Raw genomic sequence first — 18,460 nt, 5'->3', positions numbered from 1 at the left:
ACCCACTGTTCCCCAAGTGCTGATGATGTGGATGTGGATTAATGCCCCTGAGCAAGGGAGTTAACCCACTGTTCCCCAGGTGCTGATGACGTGGATGTGGATTAAGGCAGCCCCCTGCACCTCTCTGATTCAGAGAGGTTGGGTTAAATGCAGAAGACACATTTCAGTTGAATGCATTCAGTTGAACAACTGACTAGGTATCCCCCTTTCCCTTTCTGCTGAGCCATCAAAATACTGACTTTCTATAGATGAGAGACACAAGGAACATGATTAAGGCCAGGGTTTTATCCTGACCATCAGACATGATCAAAGAAACACTGGGCCTCAACACGATTACTGATCTTTAATCATAAACCATTTACCTGGCCATACGTTTTACTGAGCTTGTTTTATAACCTCTCTGACATTGCATGTTGAACCATATAGCCTAGAGGTTAAACATCACTATTTGACCCTCGGGTGTCATACTCCTCATTATCAGAAAGAGTGGATATACAGTAGGATATGAGATACAGGATGACTCATCCCTGACACCTCCCTCTCAGATAATATAGCACTTATTGATGAATGTGTTGTTTTGGTGGAGTCACACTTGACAAGATAACTTCACGTGTCACTCTTCAGCTTGGTAAAGCAATCATCTACTAAACAAGTTCAGCTGAAAGGCTGTTTTGCAAAATTGGCAACCAGTTTTTCCACACCTCAGCTAGTGTACCAGCTACCGGTTACCTAGAGACTAGCTCTCCCCTGTCACACTGCTGAACCTGGCCATCTTCACCCGAGGAACCATGAGACTACAGCTGCCCAATCCAGGCCTGGAAGACAGGATCCTGTCCCATGAGGAGCTGGACAAGCTGGAGACAGAAGAGGCTGGGAGTGGAGACAGGCCCAAATGGGATAACAAGACCCAATACATGCTCACCTGCGTGGGGTTCTGTGTGGGGCTGGGGAACGTATGGAGATTCCCTTACCTGTGCCAGAGTCATGGGGGAGGTAGGTGTTGTTGTGCTGTGGTGGGGTTGGACGGGCTGTGGTGTGGTTGAATGAGGTTTTATGGGGTGTGCTGTGGTGTAGTGTGGTTGGATGGTTTGTGGTGTGGTTGGATGGGGTTAGATGTGGTGTAGTGTAGTGTGGTTAGTTGGGGTGTGGTCTGGTGTGGTTGGATGGGGTTTGGTGTGGTTGGATGGGGTGTAGTGTGGTTGGATGGGGTGTAGTGTGGTTGGATGGGGTTTGGTGTAGTGTGGTGTGGTTGGATGGGGTGTAGTGTGGTTGGATGGGGTAGGATGGGGTGTGAAAACATGTTTTTAGAAATGTTTGCAAATGTGTTGAAATATACAATTTATGTAAGTATTCACACCCCTGAGTCAATACATGTTAGAATCACCTTTGGCTGCAATTACAGCTGTGAGTCTTTCTGGGTAAGTCTTTTAAAAGCTTTGGATGGGCTGTGGTGTGGTTGGATGGGGTGGGATTGGATGGGGTGTGGTGTGGTTTGGTTTGGTTGGATGGTGTTGGAAGGGGTGGATGGGTTTTATGTGTTGAATGGGTTGTGCTGTGGTGTGGTTGGATGGGATCACTTGTATAGGGAAAAGCTCATGTTCTTCTCTGATTTGCTTGATGTACAATCTGTATTTGGTGTCCGTGGGAAAATACTGATTTTGCTTTACTTTACAGTGTTCTTATTATTGTAGGTGCAGTTTAACACATATTCTAATTACACATTGCACACATTGTTCCACTGTTATCAGGTACATAAAGTGTACTTACAATACAATAAAAACACAGAACTAATGAGAACAGTGAAAAACATGTTTGCTGTTTATGTCACTAGTTTATGTGTAGTCTAACCATGGTGTTCTGTCTCTATGGAGGCTCCATGGTGATCTGTCTCTATGGAGGCTCCATGGTGATCTGTCTCTATGGAGGCTTCATGGTGATCTGCCTCTATGGAGGCTCCGTGGTGATCTGTCTCTATGGAGGCTCCATGGTGATCTGTCTCTATGGAGGCTCCATGGTGATCTGTCTCTATGAGGCTCCATGGTGTTCTGTCTGCTATGGAAGCTTTCATGGTGATCTGTCTCTATGGAGGCTCCATGGTGATCTGTCTCTATGGAGGCTCCATGGTGATCTGTCTCTATGGAGGCTCCATGGTGATCTGTCTCTTGGAGGCTCCGTGGTGATCGTGCCTCTATGGAGGCTCCGTGGTGATCTGCCTCTATGGAAGCTTCATGGTGATCTGTCTCTATGGAGGCTCCATGGTGATCTGTCTCTATGGAGGCTCCGTGGTGATCTGCCTCTATGGAAGCTTCATGGGTGATCTGTCTCTATGGAGGCTTCCATGGTGATCTGTCCTCTATGGAGGCTCCATGGTGATCTGTCTCTATGGAGGCTCCATGGTGATCTGTCTCTATAGGAGGCTCCGTGGGGATCTGCCTCTATGAAGCTTCATGGTGGTCTGTCTCTATGGAGGCTCCATGGTGATCTGTCTCTATGGAGGCTCCATGGTGATCTGTCTCTATGGAGGCTCCATGGTGTTCTGTCTCTATGGAGGCTCCATGGTGTTCTGTCTCTATGGAGCTCCATGGTGATCTGTCTCTATGGAGCTTCCATGGTGGCTGTCTCTATGGAGGCTCCATGGTGATCTGTCTCTATGGAGGCTCCATGGTGATCTGTCTCTATGGAGGCTTCCATAGGTGATATCTCCATGGAGCCTCCATAGTGATCTGTCTCTATGGAGTCTCCATGGTGATCTGTCTCTATGGAGGCTCATGGTGATCTGACTCTATGGAGCTCCATGGTGATCTGTCTCCATGGAGCCTCCATGGTGATCTGTCTCTATGGAGCTCCATGGTGATCTGTCTCCATGGAGGCTCCATGGNTGGTGATCTGTCTCTATGGAGGCTCATGGTGATCTGTCTCTATGGAGGCGACCATGGTGATCTGTCTCTATGGAGGCTCCATGGTGTTCTGTCCTCTATGGAGGATCATGGTGTTCTGTCTCTATGGAGGCTGCTCATGGGGTTCTGTCTCTATGGAAGCTCCATGGTGATCTGTCTCTATGGAGGCTCCGTGGTGATCTGTCTCTATGGAAGCTTCATGGTCTGATCTGTCTTCGCTGGGAGGCTCCATGGTGATCTGTCTATTGGAGGCTCAGTGGTGATCTGGTCTATATGGAGTCTCCATGGTTGATCTGTCTCTATGGAGGCTCCATGGTGATTGATCTGTCTCTATGGGAGCTCCGTGGTGATCTGTCTCTCTATGGTAAGCTTCATGGTGATCTGTCTCTATGGAGGCTCCATGGTGATCTGTCTCTATGGAGGCTCCATGGTGATCTGTCTCTATGGAGGCTCCATGGTGATCTGTCTCTATGGAGGCTCCATGGTGATCTGTCTCTATGGAGGCTCCAGCAGCACCAAAACACTGCATTTTATTAGCTGATGTAGTAATCTATTACTACTACTTATGCTGACAGGCCTTGTATAGGTGTTAAAGCTTGATTTACATCACACCTCCAGTCATAATGACTTGTCAATGACTGATGGAGAGGACATGCCTGGAGTCTATAGATAGATCCCAGGAAAAATATCTAACTGATTGTCAGTTAATACAACAGAGTTTATTCATTTGCACTTTGCCCATGTCGCCAAACACATGATGCTACAGTGCCTTCAGAAGTATTCATACCCTTGACTTATTCCACATTTTGTTGTGTTACAGCCTGAATTCAAATGTTTGCAAATGTGTTGAAATATACAATTACATAAGTATTCACAACCCCTGAGTCAATACATGTTAGAATCACACATGGCAGCAATTACAGCTGTGAGTCTTTCTGGGTAAATCTTTTTAAAGCTTTGCACACCTGGATTGAACAATATTAAAGTAAAATCTGTAACTAGCCACTCAGGAACATTGAATGTCGTCTTGGTAAGCAACTCCAGTGTATATTTGGCCTTGTGTTTAAGGTTATTGTCCTGCTGAAAGGTGAACGTCTCCCAGTGTCTGTTGGAAAGCAAACTGAACCAGGTTTTCCTCTAGGATTTTTCCTGTGCTTAGTTCTTTTAGGTTTCGTTTTATCCTATAAATCTCCCCAGTCGATGACAAGCATACCCATACCATGATGCAGCCACCACCGTGCTTGAAAAAAATGAAGAGTGGAGTTCAGGGATGTTGGATTTGCCCCAAACATAACACTTTGTATTCAGGACATAAAGTTAATTCAAATTGTTTGCATTATTACTTTAGTGCCTTATTTCATACAGGATGCATGTTTTGGAATATTTTTGTTCTATACAATATTTGAGTTATTTTCTCTCTGTAAATTAGTTTAGCATTGTGTAATGACTATAATGTTGTTGATCCATCCTCAATGTTCTCCCATCACAGCCATTAAACTCTGTAACTGTTTTAATGACCCTCCTGTTGAGTTCGTTTCATGTTAATTCATTCTGTGTTCCCTGTCCAAAATGACCACCCCATTATAGATGATTATAAATCCATAATAATGCATATATTATCACCTAATGTTGTGTTAGATCTTTTATAAACTTAAGTTCTTGTGAACATTACAAGTTTTGAACTTCCATTTGCTTTTTGTGGTCTGTAGGCCTCATTGCCCTGGGCTCATACAACTCGTTTATGGGTAGAATAAGCATAATGTATGGATTATTTTGACTATAACAAATACTCAGATAAAACATATTGAGCTATTTATCACAGACTACTTTGTGTCAAAGTTTAACAAGGACTCTATCCTCCTCACCAGTGATATGATCAAAGATATGATCTAGAGACTCACATACAGTATATCGTTTGGTCATTGTGCTGCCACAGAATGAATTGTGAGCAAGGCCTCAAAAAAGCTTTATATACCAGAGCTGCAAGAAAAGTTATATATATTATTAAAACAATGTTGCAATTGTTTGTGAGAATGCCAACAGGTGTGGTTCCCTCGGGGGAAAGATTATATTGGGGAAAGGTTCCTGTGGGGGTTGCCATGGAAGCCAAGAAGGGAGTGAGGTGTGTGTGTGTGTGTGTGCTCACGTGCATGTGGGGGTCTGAGAGAGGAAGTGTGTCCATCTGATGAATGGGCATGTGCCTGAACTTAATTTTATACACTAATTGTAGTCTCACCCATTCATTTCTAATGACCGGTCATTTTATTTTACTGGGAACACCACAGGTGTACAAAAGTTCAATAAAACACCCAAAATGTAAAGAAAATCATCAAAATGTATTTTGTGTGTTCAGATGCCCTGCGTGGACAAAGTCATGGAACCTCATGACAATCAGATTAAATGAACTACATTTTCAGAGAGAAACCTTGTAAATTGGTCAAATTCGTCCGGAACACAGCAGGAGGGTTAAAGTCCATTGCCCTCATGGTAAAATCCCTGAACGGTTTCCTTCCTCTCCGGCAACTGAGTTAGGGAGGACACCTACATCTTTGTAGTGACTGGGTGTACTGATACACCATCCAAAGTACAATTAATAACTTCACCATGCTCAAAGGGATATTCAATGTCTGCTTTTTTTTGTATCCTTCTACAAATAGTTGCCCTTCTTTGCAAGATATTGTAAAAAGTCGCTGGTCTATGTAGTTGAATCTGTTTTTGAAATTCACTGCTCGACTGAGGAACCTTACATATGTGTGGGGTACAGAGATGAGGTAGTCATTAAAAAATCCTGTTAAACACTATTATTGTAGAGTCCATACAACTTATTGTGACTTGTTAAGCACATTTTTACTGCTGAACTTATTAGGCTTGCCATAACAAAGGGCTTGAATTCATTTGTAAGAATTTCACAAAACATAAATCCACTTTGACATTATGAGGTATTGTGTGTAGGCCAGGGACACAACATCTCAATTGAATCCCTCTTAAATTCAGGCTGTAACACAACAAAATGTGGAGAAAGTCAAGGGGTGTGAATACTTTCTGAAGACACTGTATATCCATCTACTGTATTGTTGGCAAACATCGAGAAGACTATTTCTAACGGTTATACACTAATGAGGGATGTAACTACAACATGGGCTCTCTTGTGCCGACCCAGGGTAGATAGGGTGCTTTAGCCCAGTAACATCCACCCAGTGTGATAATTGGAATGAAACACCTCCGCTCTTATCTTATCTAAATACAGAGAGAGTGCCTAAATCGACTTACGGTAACATCCCATCACGTTCTATGGAAACCGTATGACTACTAGCGAATGACAGATAAGGACTGTTAAGGCAGATAAAGACTGTTATCTACTGAAGATTGCTGATGGACAGGAAAGCCTTGAGAAGTGTTTGTTGTGAACTGAGGGATAATCACCTGCACATTGAACCACCAACACCATCACTATCCTGTGCCACAGTAAATCCTTTACTTCAGCCATTCCTGCCTGCAACAGGTGCATTGACTTGTCTCTGTAAAAGGACATCAGTGTTATGGGATTCACAAGTGGTTTTATTGTTTCTCTCCATCTGTTTCTCTCTATCCTTTTTTGGCAGTATGTTTAGATAGACAGGTATGTGTATCGATGAGCCCTGTGTTTTTATCCAAACCCAAGTACAGGTGTTTCATATTTAAATTTGAACCTTTATTTAACTAGGCAAGTCAGTTAAGAACTAATTCTTAGCCTATCAAGGGAACAGTGGGTTAACTGCCTTGTTCAGGGGCAGAACGACAGATTCTTACCTTATCAGCTTGGGGATTCGATCCAGCAACCTTTCGGTTAATGGCCCAACGCTCGAACCACCAGGCTACCTGCCACCCCTATATATGATACAGAAGACTTGTAATATACGCTCCATTACATCTGCAGGTGTCTGTATGTCATGAGATGTCAGTAAGAGTCATGGATATTTACCAATGATTTAAGAGCTTTGATTGTGCCCTCTTTGTTCTCAGGTGCATTCATGATTCCTTTCCTGATCCTACTGGTTCTAGAAGGTGTTCCCCTGCTCCATCTGGAGTTTGCTATTGGTCAACGTCTAAGGAAAGGCAGTTTAGGCGTGTGGTCAACAATTCATCCCTACTTAGCTGGAGTTGGTAAGCAACACTTTCCCTATCTCTGGTCCAGGGCAAACACATAATGTGCAGTTTGCTGCATGTAAGCAGCAGGTAAACGCCCTGGGACCAGAGCTACACGTGATGCTTCAATAAACCTTGAGTCATCATGTACTCACTGCTCTGTGTTCTTACCAGGCATAGCGTCCATGTTTGTTTCTTTGATGATCAGCCTGTACTACAACACCATCATGGCCTGGGTGATGTGGTACTTATTTAACTCCTTCCAAGAGACGCTGCCTTGGAGCCAATGTCCCCTCAATTACAATCTAACAGGTAAGAGTTCAGTACAGACACCGTCTCCATGCAAGATTGGTAAAATGAGATATCAAATTAAATCAAATGTTATTATTCACATGTTCCGAATAGAACAGGTGTAGACCTTACAGTGAAAGGCTGACTTACAGGCCCTAACCAACAAATGTTATTATTCACATGTTCCGAATAGAACAGGTGTAGACCTTACAGTGAAAGGCTGACTTACAGGCCCTAACCAACAAATGTTATTATTCACATGTTCCGAATAGAACAGGTGTAGACCTTACAGTGAAAGGCTGACTTACAGGCCCTAACCAACAAATGTTATTATTCACATGTTCCGAATAGAACAGGTGTAGACCTTACAGTGAAAGGCTGACTTACAGGCCCTAACCAACAAATGTTATTATTCACATGTTCCGAATAGAACAGGTGTAGACCTTACAGTGAAAGGCTGACTTACAGGCCCTAACCAACAAATGTTATTATTCACATGTTCCGAATAGAACAGGTGTAGACCTTACAGTGAAAGGCTGACTTACAGGCCCTAACCAACCATGCAGTTCAAAAAATATATGTATAAGAATAAGAGATAAAAGTGACAAGTAATTAAAGAACAGCAGTAAAATAACAATAGTGAGACTATATACAAGGGGGGTACCGATACAGAGTCAATGTGCGTGGGCACCAGTTAGTCGAGGTAGTATGTACATGTAGGTAGACTTATTAAAGTGTCTATGCATAGATGACAACAGAGAGTCGCAGATGTACTGTATAGTATTTGAGACATTATGGGTGTCAGGGGTCAATTCCATTTCAAATTCAGCAAATTCAGAAAGCCAACAGATATTTCATAGAGGAGAAAGGATAAAAATGTTAGTTTACTTTCTGAATGAATTAACTGAATTGAAATGGATTTGACCTCAACCCTGATAAACATGCTTCACACTCAGGATGACAGCTATATTACAAGGAAGAAGTACATTTATTATGGAATCTGGAGATACTGTACATGTACTATGGCTGAACATGGTCTGCATCCTAAATGCGACCCTATTCCCTACAGTGCAATACTTTTGACCAAAGCTCTATTGGCCCGGGTCAAAAGTATTGCACTATGTATGAATCATCAAGTCATGTATGTCTAATTATAATAATGTATTATTCGTAAATTCTTTACCTAAATGTCTCAGGCCTGGTGTCAGAGTGTGAGCAGAGCTCCCCAGTGGACTACTTCTGGTACAGAGAGACCCTGAACTCCACCCCAGACATTGGTGAGAACGGTGGTCTGCAGTGGTGGATGGTGCTGTGTCTGGTCAGTGCCTGGGCCGTGCTCTATATCTGCATCATCCGAGGCATCGAGACCACTGGGAAGGTAGAGCAGCTCAATCTATCTGAGATGAGGACTACATGTTAACGTTCACATTTATATCCACTTATGACCAATAACAATGGATGAACATTGGAAAATGGACAAATAAAATAGCATAAAGGTAGTTTTATGTTATGATGTCTCAGTGATTGCGAATACAAATAAAGGTATAGTAAAATCCCTGTCTCCCCTCTCCTCATAGGCTGTGTATGTCACCTCAACACTACCCTACGTAGTGTTGAGCATTTTCCTGATCAGAGGTCTGACTTTGAAAGGCTCTTTGAGTGGAGTTGTGTTTCTCTTCACCCCGAACGTAAGTCAAGTGTTGTGGTCCAAATGGCAACCTATTCCCTATATAGTCTACTACTTTTGACTACAGACATATGGGCCCTGGTTAAAAGTAGTGCACTATATAGGGAATAGGATGCCATTTGGGACACTGTTACACTTCACAAAACAACTCACGCTAAAAGAAATGTAAAATCCCTGAACTGACATCAGATAAATAGGTCATATATAAATCAGGTAAATCTGATTCATGTAACAAAACATTGTGTTGTTGTCCCAGTTGACAGAGCTGACCAACCCAACTACCTGGCTGGATGCAGGGGCCCAGGTGTTCTATTCCTTCTCCATAGCATTTGGTGGACTCATCTCTTTTTCCAGCTACAACTCTGTGCAGTAAGTCACAATCAACCATCTAAACTACTATTGTTTAATCAATGTATTATATATTTTAGAAAAAAAAGTGGTTTACTATGTTGTATTGGGACACTTTTGAAATGTGTTATAAAGCCCGACAACTGTGCTAAAATAGAGCGTTATGGTGTCCATATTAGGACATGCTCAGTCTCAGCAACTGGGTCTCGATCCCGCCCTGTGCAACTGGGTCCTGGACTTTCTGACGTGACGCCCCCAGGTGGTGAGGGTACGAAACAACATCTCCATCCCACTGATCCTCAACACAGGCCCCACAAGGGTGCGTTCTCAGCCCTCTCATGTACTCCCTGTTCACCCACGACTGCGTGGCCATGCACGCCTCCAACTCAATCATCAAGTTTGCAGACGACACTACAGTGGTAGGCTTGATTACCAACAACGACGAGAAGACCTACAGGGAGAAGGTGAGAGCCCTCGGAGTGTGGTGTCAGGAAAATAACCTCACACTCAAAGTCAACAAAACAAAGGAGATGATCGTGGACTTCAGGAAACAGCAGAGGGAGCACCCCCTATCCACATCAACGGGACAATAGTGGAGAAGGTGGAAAGTTTTAAGTTCCTCGGCGTACACATCACGGACAAACTGAAATGGTCCACCCACACAGACAGCGTTTCACAGACAGCGTTTCACACAGAAATTTGGCTTGTCATCGAAAACACTCACAAACTTTTACAGATGCACAATCGAGAGCATGGGGTCGGACTGTATCACCGCATGGTACGTCAACCGCTCCGCCCATAACCGTAAGGCTCTCCAGAGGGTAGTGAGGTCTGCACAACACATCACCGGGGGCAAACTACCTGCCCTCCAGACATCTACACCACCCGATGTCACAGGAAGGCCAAAAAGATCATCAAGGACAACAACCACCCGAGCCACTGCCTGTTCACAGGTGCATCAAAGCAGGGACCGAGAGACTGAAAAACCGCTTCTATCTCAAGGCCATCAGACTGTTAAACAGCCACCACTAACATTGAGTGGCTGCTGCCAACATGCTGACTCAAATCTCTAGCCACTTTAATAGTGGGAAATTGATGTAATAAATGTATCACAAGCCACTTTAAACAATGCCACTTTATATAATGTTTACAGAGCCTACATTACTCATCTCATATGTATATACTGTACTCTATACCATCTACTGCATCTTGGCAATGCCGCACAGCCATCGCTCATCCATATATTTATATGTACTGTCGTGTCTTTGCTATGCCGGATTAAGTGATATGACATGCTATTTTATCAAATCATTTCTATTTAACTAATATTACCTGATTAAACTAATCGTGTAAATGTAATTAACTAGAAAGTCGGGGCACCACGAAATAATGTTAAGAGAGCTGTTATCTTCTGAATAAACTCTTAAAGACCTGGTAATCTTTTACCTCAATAGCAGTCCATCATTAATCGTCATCTTATTCAGTCTCATCTGAACATCGTAAATTCTTGGTTATCTTCACGAACCCTGGCTAACAAGTTGAATCAGCAATACAACATTTGATTTAATTAATTATTTACTAAATACCTAAATAATCACACAGAATTACATATACACAGGATGGATCATACATTGATTACTAATTATGTCATGCAAGAAAATGTCCCTGGTGGACGGAACCGATATGACGGCTGGTTACACAAAGAAAGGGGGTTGGGTTTGAACGAAAGCGGGGGAAGACTGAGGAACAAAAGGTTTGGGTCACTATCACTTCTTTAATAAATAAGAGTTCAAAGTTCATACCAGGTTGCCATACTATACGCTCATGCTATATTCTGGCTGGTATAGTTGAAATTCATCCTTCTGGCGTGTCGATCGTCACCTCCACGTTGAAATTCACACTTTTTAAGGTATGGACAGCAGTCCTCACGTCACCGGGAACACGATGCTAATTTCATTAGTTTATTGTCGTTCAACCGTTTGCAACCAGAGCTCACACTGAGGTTGGCTTAGTTCTGTAGTTGATATTAGCCCTTTTAACGTATGGACAGCAGTCCTCACATCCTTGGGAACAACAACGTTACATTTTCGTAAAGGGCCTTATGTAGTGGTGGGAGAGAAGGTTGTGTTTCATAGTTTACAACCAACGTCTGTTCTCTTGGGCACTGAGTGAGCAGAATTGTTACTTTATAACAACCATTCTCTCATTTTCTCATGATAACTAGGATGTGTAGACTTTCCAAGATACAGTTTATGTCATCCTGTCATCAGTAACAATGTCTCAGATGACAACTGATCTGACATCATATTCTTTAAGTACCAATGCATATTTTCAGCTGGTTGGATAACCGAAATATGGTTCTGTTTTGATGTTACTAGACTCTCTCTATGTTAACAAAGGGCTTTCCAACAGTCACATCTGTAGAGTAGAGAGAGGAAAGGGGGGAAGGTATTTATGGGGGTCATAAACCTCACCAACAGGGCAACGTCATGACAGTACACATTCTTATTCATTCCTTTACACTTGTGTACAGTATATAAGGTAGTTGTTGTGAAATTGTTAGATTACTTGTTAGCTATTACTGCACGGTCGGAACTAGAAGCACAAGCATTTCGCTACACTCGCATTAACATCTGCTAACCATGTGCATGTGACCAATAAATTTGATTTGATTTGAGCAGGACGTTGTTGTTATTGATCCCCAGTAACAACTGTGAACAGGATGCAGTGATCATCTCTGCCGTCAATGGCTTCACCTCCGTCTACGCTGCAACAGTCATCTACACCATCATTGGCTTCAGAGCCACAGAGAGATTTGACAACTGTCTTGGCGGGTAGGAATCTACCCATCTCTGTAGATGACATGTTCCTACTACAGTACTCACTGCATCCGATATGATATGAGTACAGTTGCCAAAATTCGTCACCTTTCCCAAAATTCCCAGGTTTTTCAGAAATCCCAGTTGGAAGAGTCGTGGAATCAGGATGGGATAAGCAGGACATCTGGGAATCCTCCAACCACGATTTCTGTCAAATCTGGGAATTTTGCAACCCTACATGTACCTTACAGTGCCCCCTACCTCCGATATGACAGTATGATAGCTGATGTGACATAGTTAGATGTAATGTTACCACGAAAGAGGCCATGACGTCACCTCATTTTCCACAATGATTCTGTAGAAATATCCTGGTGCTGCTGAATACATTTGATCTCCCCGAGGGAAACGTCACTGAAAGCAACTATGATCAGGTTCTCCAGAGTCTCAATGGAACACATCCAGAAGTCATTCAGGGACTCAACTTGAAGACCTGTGACTTGAACACTTTCCTCAGTGAGGTATGACTTTTAGGGCTGGTTTCCCAGACACAGATTAACCGTAGTCCCGGACTAAAAAGCATGCTCAATGAGATTCTCCTTTGAAAGTGATTTTTAGTTTTAGAGCTAAGCTAAGGTCTCTTACATACATGCTCCACAAGCTTTTCATTTCATCGTATAAATACTGACAATACAATAATATTATTTTAGCTTGACTATATGGCAATGGCAATCCCAAAGGGAACTATACACTGAATATTCTAGTCCTATACAGGGTAGTAACACAATGTTATTTAAAACAGGCTCTAATTCCACTCCTTCTCTATGTGTCCTGATGCAGGGGGTTGAAGGAACTGGTCTGGCCTTTATCGTGTTCACAGAGGCCATCACTAAGATGCCTGCATCTCCTGTTTGGTCAGTCTTGTTCTTCATCATGCTCTTCTGTCTCGGCCTGTCCTCCATGTTTGGCAATATCGAAGGAGTTCTGGTACCACTTCAGGACCTGGGGGTTTTCCCCAAGAGTTGGCCCAAGGAGTCCACCACAGGTGAGACAAGAGCTGGGAAACACTGGGACCGTACATCAGCTCAGACAACACACCAGCCCATTAATTTCCTTCGGACCAAAATCCCACACTGGTCTAAAGATGGACCAGTCTATCTTTCATTTGCCCGAACTGCCCCATGGCCAGTCTGTTTCTGGAAATGAGCAATCCAGACCTATTTTCTCCAATGTTGAGAGATTGAAACCTTTTTATTAAATATCTTTAACTCATGTTTTTTATTCTGTTACAGGGATAACATGTGTTCTCTGCTGCATTGTTGGACTGATATTTGTTCAAGGCTCAGGGAACTACTGGCTGTCCCTCTTTGACAGCTATGGCGGGTCCATTCCTCTGCTGATCATTGCATTCTGTGAGATGGTCGGGGTTGTGTACCTCTATGGTATTGATAGGTGAGTAATAAATTAATTCTGTGAGTTGGTTGGGGTTGTGTACCTCTATGGTATTGATATGTGAGTAATAAATTCATTCTGTGAGATGGGCGGGGTTGAGGTCGAAACATTAAATCAAATCAAAATGTATTTGTCACGTGCACCGAATACAACAGGTGAACCTTACAGTGAAATGCTTACTTACAGGCTCTAATCAATAGTGCAAAAAAGGTATTTTGTGAACAATAGGTAAGTAAAGAAATAAAAACAACAGTAAAAAGACAGCGAAAAATAACAGCAGCGAGGCTACATACAGTAGCTAGGCTATATACAGTAGCTAGGCTATAACAGTAGAGGATATATACAGTAGCTAGGCTACATACAGTAGCTAGGCTATATACAGTAGCTAGGCTATAACAGTAGTGAGGCTATATACAGTAGCTAGGCTAAATACAGTAGAGAGGCTATATACAGTAGCTAGGCTATAACAGTAGTGAGGCTATATACAGTAGCTAGGCTATATACAGTAGCTAGGCTATATACAGTAGAGGCTATATACAGTAGCTAGGCTATAACAGTAGAGGCTATAACAGTAGAGGCTATATACAGTAGCTAGGCTATAACAGTAGTGAGGCTATAACAGTAGAGGCTATATGCAGTAGCTAGGCTATATGCAGTAGAGGCTATATACAGTAGCTAGGCTATAACAGTAGAGGCTATATACAGTAGCTTGGCTATAACAGTAGTGAGGCTATATACAGTAGCTAGGCTATATACAGTAGAGAGGCTATATACAGTAGCTAGGCTATAACAGTAGTGAGGCTATATACAGTAGCTAGGCTATATACAGTAGCTAGGCTATATACAGTAGAGGCTATATACAGTAGCTAGGCTATAACAGTAGAGGCTATAACAGTAGAGGCTATATACAGTAGCTAGGCTATAACAGTAGAGGCTATATACAGTAGCTAGGCTATAACAGTAGCTAGGCTATAACAGTAGAGGCTATATACAGTAGCTAGGCTATAACAGTAGAGGCTATATACAGTAGCTAGGCTATATACAGTAGAGGCTATATACAGTAGCTAGGCTATAACAGTAGTGAGGCTATATACAGTAGCTAGGCTATAACAGTCGTGAGGCTATATACAGTAGCTAGGCTATAACAGTAGTGAGGCTATATACAGTAGAGGCTATATACAGCAGCAAGGCTATATACAGTAGCTAGGCTATAACAGTAGAGGCTATATACAGTAGCTAGGCTATATACAGTAGAGGCTATATACAGTAGCTAGGCTATAACAGTAGTGAGGCTATATACAGTAGCTAGGCTATAACAGTAGTGAGGCTATATACAGTAGCTAGGCTATAACAGTAGTGAGGCTATATACAGTAGCTAGGCTATAACAGTAGTGAGGCTATATACAGTAGCTAGGCTATAACAGTAGTGAGGCTATATACATTAGAGGCTATATACAGTAGAGGCTATATACAGTAGCTAGGCTATAACAGTAGTGAGGCTATATACAGTAGCTAGGCTATAACAGTAGAGGCTATATACAGTAGCTAGGCTATAACAGTAGTGAGGCTATATACAGTAGCTAGGCTATAACAGTAGTGAGGCTATATACAGTAGCTAGGCTATAACAGTAGTGAGGCTATATACAGTAGCTAGGCTATAACAGTAGTGAGGCTATATACAGTAGAGGCTATATACAGTAGCTAGGCTATAACAGTAGTGAGGCTATATACAGTAGCTAGGCTATAACAGTAGTGAGGCTATATACAGTAGCTAGGCTATAACAGTAGTGAGGCTATATACAGTAGCTAGGCTATAAACAGTAGTGAGGCTATATACAGTAGCTAGGCTATAACAGTAGTGAGGCTATATACAGTAGCTAGGCTATAACAGTAGTGAGGCTATATACAGTAGCTAGGCTATAACAGTAGTGAGGCTATATACAGTAGCTAGGCTATAACAGTAGTGAGGCTATATACAGTAGCTAGGCTATAACAGTAGTGAGGCTATATACAGTAGCTAGGCTATAACAGTAGTGAGGCTATATACAGTAGCTAGGCTATAACAGTAGTGAGGCTATATACAGTAGCTAGGCTATAACAGTAGTGAGGCTATATACAGTAGCTAGGCTATAACAGTAGTGAGGCTATATACAGTAGCTAGGCTATAACAGTAGTGAGGCTATATACAGTAGCTAGGCTATAACAGTAGTGAGGCTATATACAGTAGCTAGGCTATAACAGTAGTGAGGCTATATACAGTAGCTAGGCTATAACAGTAGTGAGGCTATATACAGTAGAGGCTATATACAGTAGCTAGGCTATAACAGTAGTGAGGCTATATACAGTAGCTAGGCTATAACAGTAGTGAGGCTATATACAGTAGCTAGGCTATAACAGTAGTGAGGCTATATACAGGCATCGGTTAGTCAGGCTGATTGAGGTTTTGTGTACATGTAGATATGGTTAAAGTGACTATACATATATGATGAACAGAGAGTAACAGTAGCTTAAAAGAGGGGTTGGCGGGTGGTGGGACACAATGCAGATAGCCCGGTTAGCCAATGTGCGGGAGCACTGCTTGGTCGGGCCAATTGAGGTAGTATGTACATGAATGTATAGTTAAAGTGACGATACATATATGATAAACAGAGAGTAGCAGCAGCGTGAATGGGGTTGGGGAGGGGCACACAATGCAAATTATCCGGGTAGCCATGTGATTACCTGTTCAGGAGTCTTATGGCTTGGGGGTAAAAACTGTTGAGAAGCCTTTTTGTCCTAGACTTGGCACTCCGGTACCACTTGCCATGTTGTAGTAGAGAGAACAGTATGACTGGGGTCTTTGACAATTAGGGCCTTCCTCTGACACCGCCTGGTGTAGAGGTCCTGGATGGCAGGCAGCTTAGCCCCAGTGATGTAAGACACACAATTACCACAACAAACTGTGATTGGATGGAATTTTATAGTATTTTGGTGCTGGCCAGCCGGGCTAGTAGACATAACATTCTACTATCCCAGGTCCTAAATGTCACTCGCCAGTGTGCCAGTTTGGCACATTTTCTACTAGCCCGGTCTGAAAAATACTAGCCTCGGGTTAGCTTAATTTCTATCCATAGTAAACTGGGTTGGACTTGCTAGGTGTTGAAAATATGTACTGTACCAGTCAAAGGTTTGGACACACCTACTCATTCAAGGGTTTTTCTTTATTTTGACTATTTTCTACATTGTAGAATAATAGTGAAGACATCAAAACTATTAAATAACACATATGGAATCATGTAGTAACCAAACAAGTCTTCAACACTCCTAATATATTTTATATTTTACATTCTTCAAAGTAGCCACCCTTTGCCTTGATGACAGCTTTGCACACTCTTGGCATTCTCTCAACCAGCTTCATGAGGAATGTTTTTCCAACAGTCCAACAGTTCCCACATATGCTGAGCACTTGTTGGCTGCTTTTCCTTCACCCTGCGGTCCAACTCATCCCAAACCATCTCAAGTGTGTTGAAGTCAGGTGACTGTGCCTTTTAGAAAAACATTCCTCATGAAGCTGGTTAAGAGAATTACAAGAGTGTGCAAAGCTGTCATCAAGGCAAAGGGTGGCTACTTTGAAGAATGTAAAATATAAAATATATTTAGATTTCTTTAACACTTTTTTGGTTACTACATGATTCCATATGTATTATTTCATGGTTTTGATGTCTTCACTATTATTCTACAGTGTAGAAAGTAGTAAAAATAAAGAAAACCCTTGAATGGGTAGGTATGTCCAGACTTTTGACTGGTACTGTATAATAACAATCGTTTTGTGTCTCTCTCTCTCTGTGCCAGGTTCAACGATGATATTGAGTTCATGATCGGCCACAAGCCCAACCTCTTCTGGCAGATCACATGGAGATTTGTCAGCCCCGCCATCATGCTTGTCATCTTTGTGTTCTACTTTATCACTAAAGTCACCGAAACTCTCCTATATAAAACCTGGAATCCTGAATCGGTACGGTTTTTGACCTGTCAAGTCTATAAATCTGTTGAAATCAAAACATCCAAATTGCAACACATAAATGTATCTGTCATTTGTTTTTAGGCCTCTTAACATACTACTCACAAACAAAGATTTCCCATATGCCTATATTTACATGTATAGCTCCACTATTCACATAATCTCCATATGGTACAGTGCTGTACATTACAGTGACAACACGGACATACTAAAAGCCTTATTCCATTCATCTTCCGTTACAGGAAAACTTCCCTACATTGGAGGAGAAGCCCTATCCAGCCTGGATCTATGTAATAATCTTTATCCTGGCAGGGATACCCAGTCTAGCTGTGCCTGGCACTGCTCTCTTCAGATGTTTATGGAGGAAGAGAGATAGAAAGTCTGAACAGCAAGAGCTCAAAACAGTCTCTGACCAAATGGACATGAACGACAAGGCTCAGGATGGTAAATCCCGTACCTGATTACCCGTAATAGCTCACCACCAATAAAAAGAAAAGAAAAACACAGCCTTTAACGTATATTCATTTTCAGAAACAGATGTACTGTTTTTATTTATGAATCACTGTTTCTTTCATTTCTTTCATTCTGTAAAGTGTGTTGTGATTTGATTTGAATCTGACCGAGATATTTTTAGCATAGTATTGCTGCAGAACACTGATATGTCTATGAATGAAAACTGTCGTATCTGAGGATGCTTCTTAGATTGAGGACTCCGGACACCCAAGTACATTTTAGTATTTCATTGTAACTTAGAATAACATTACAGGAATGTAGCTGGCACAAGCTACCTGAGGCCTCTTGAGGTTAAAGCAGACATTAAAGGGCTATGGATAGTGGGAAGCAA

The 18,460-nt window shown here is 42.2% G+C and overlaps 1 protein-coding gene across 4 annotated transcripts; it reads left to right on the top strand.

Moving 5' to 3' along the window:
* Positions 1-642: 642 nt before the first annotated feature.
* Positions 643-18,112, top strand: LOC109876377 (sodium-dependent neutral amino acid transporter B(0)AT1). Of its 4 annotated transcripts, none has more exons than XM_031818256.1 (12): positions 643-993; positions 6,900-7,040; positions 7,197-7,334; positions 8,510-8,691; positions 8,891-9,001; positions 9,257-9,369; positions 12,030-12,182; positions 12,529-12,685; positions 13,005-13,209; positions 13,457-13,616; positions 17,448-17,610; positions 17,859-18,112. In XM_031818256.1, exons 1-12 carry the CDS (start codon positions 789-791, stop codon positions 18,075-18,077), a joined length of 1,947 nt encoding a protein of 648 aa, XP_031674116.1. In that variant the 5' UTR covers positions 643-788; the 3' UTR covers positions 18,078-18,112. The 4 variants fall into 4 exon arrangements, with proteins under 4 accessions (XP_031674116.1, XP_031674118.1, XP_031674117.1 ...); XM_031818257.1 differs by having other exon boundaries at positions 646-993; positions 12,054-12,182; XM_031818258.1 differs by lacking the exon at positions 8,891-9,001.
* Positions 18,113-18,460: the final 348 nt, after the last annotated feature.

This window comes from Oncorhynchus kisutch, unplaced genomic scaffold (genome assembly GCF_002021735.2).
Source record: "Oncorhynchus kisutch isolate 150728-3 unplaced genomic scaffold, Okis_V2 scaffold1315, whole genome shotgun sequence".
In the NCBI taxonomy this organism is placed as follows: Eukaryota; Metazoa; Chordata; class Actinopteri; order Salmoniformes; family Salmonidae; genus Oncorhynchus; species Oncorhynchus kisutch.
Note: the sequence above shows the minus strand (reverse complement) of the source record. Positions and strands in the feature narration are given on the sequence as shown.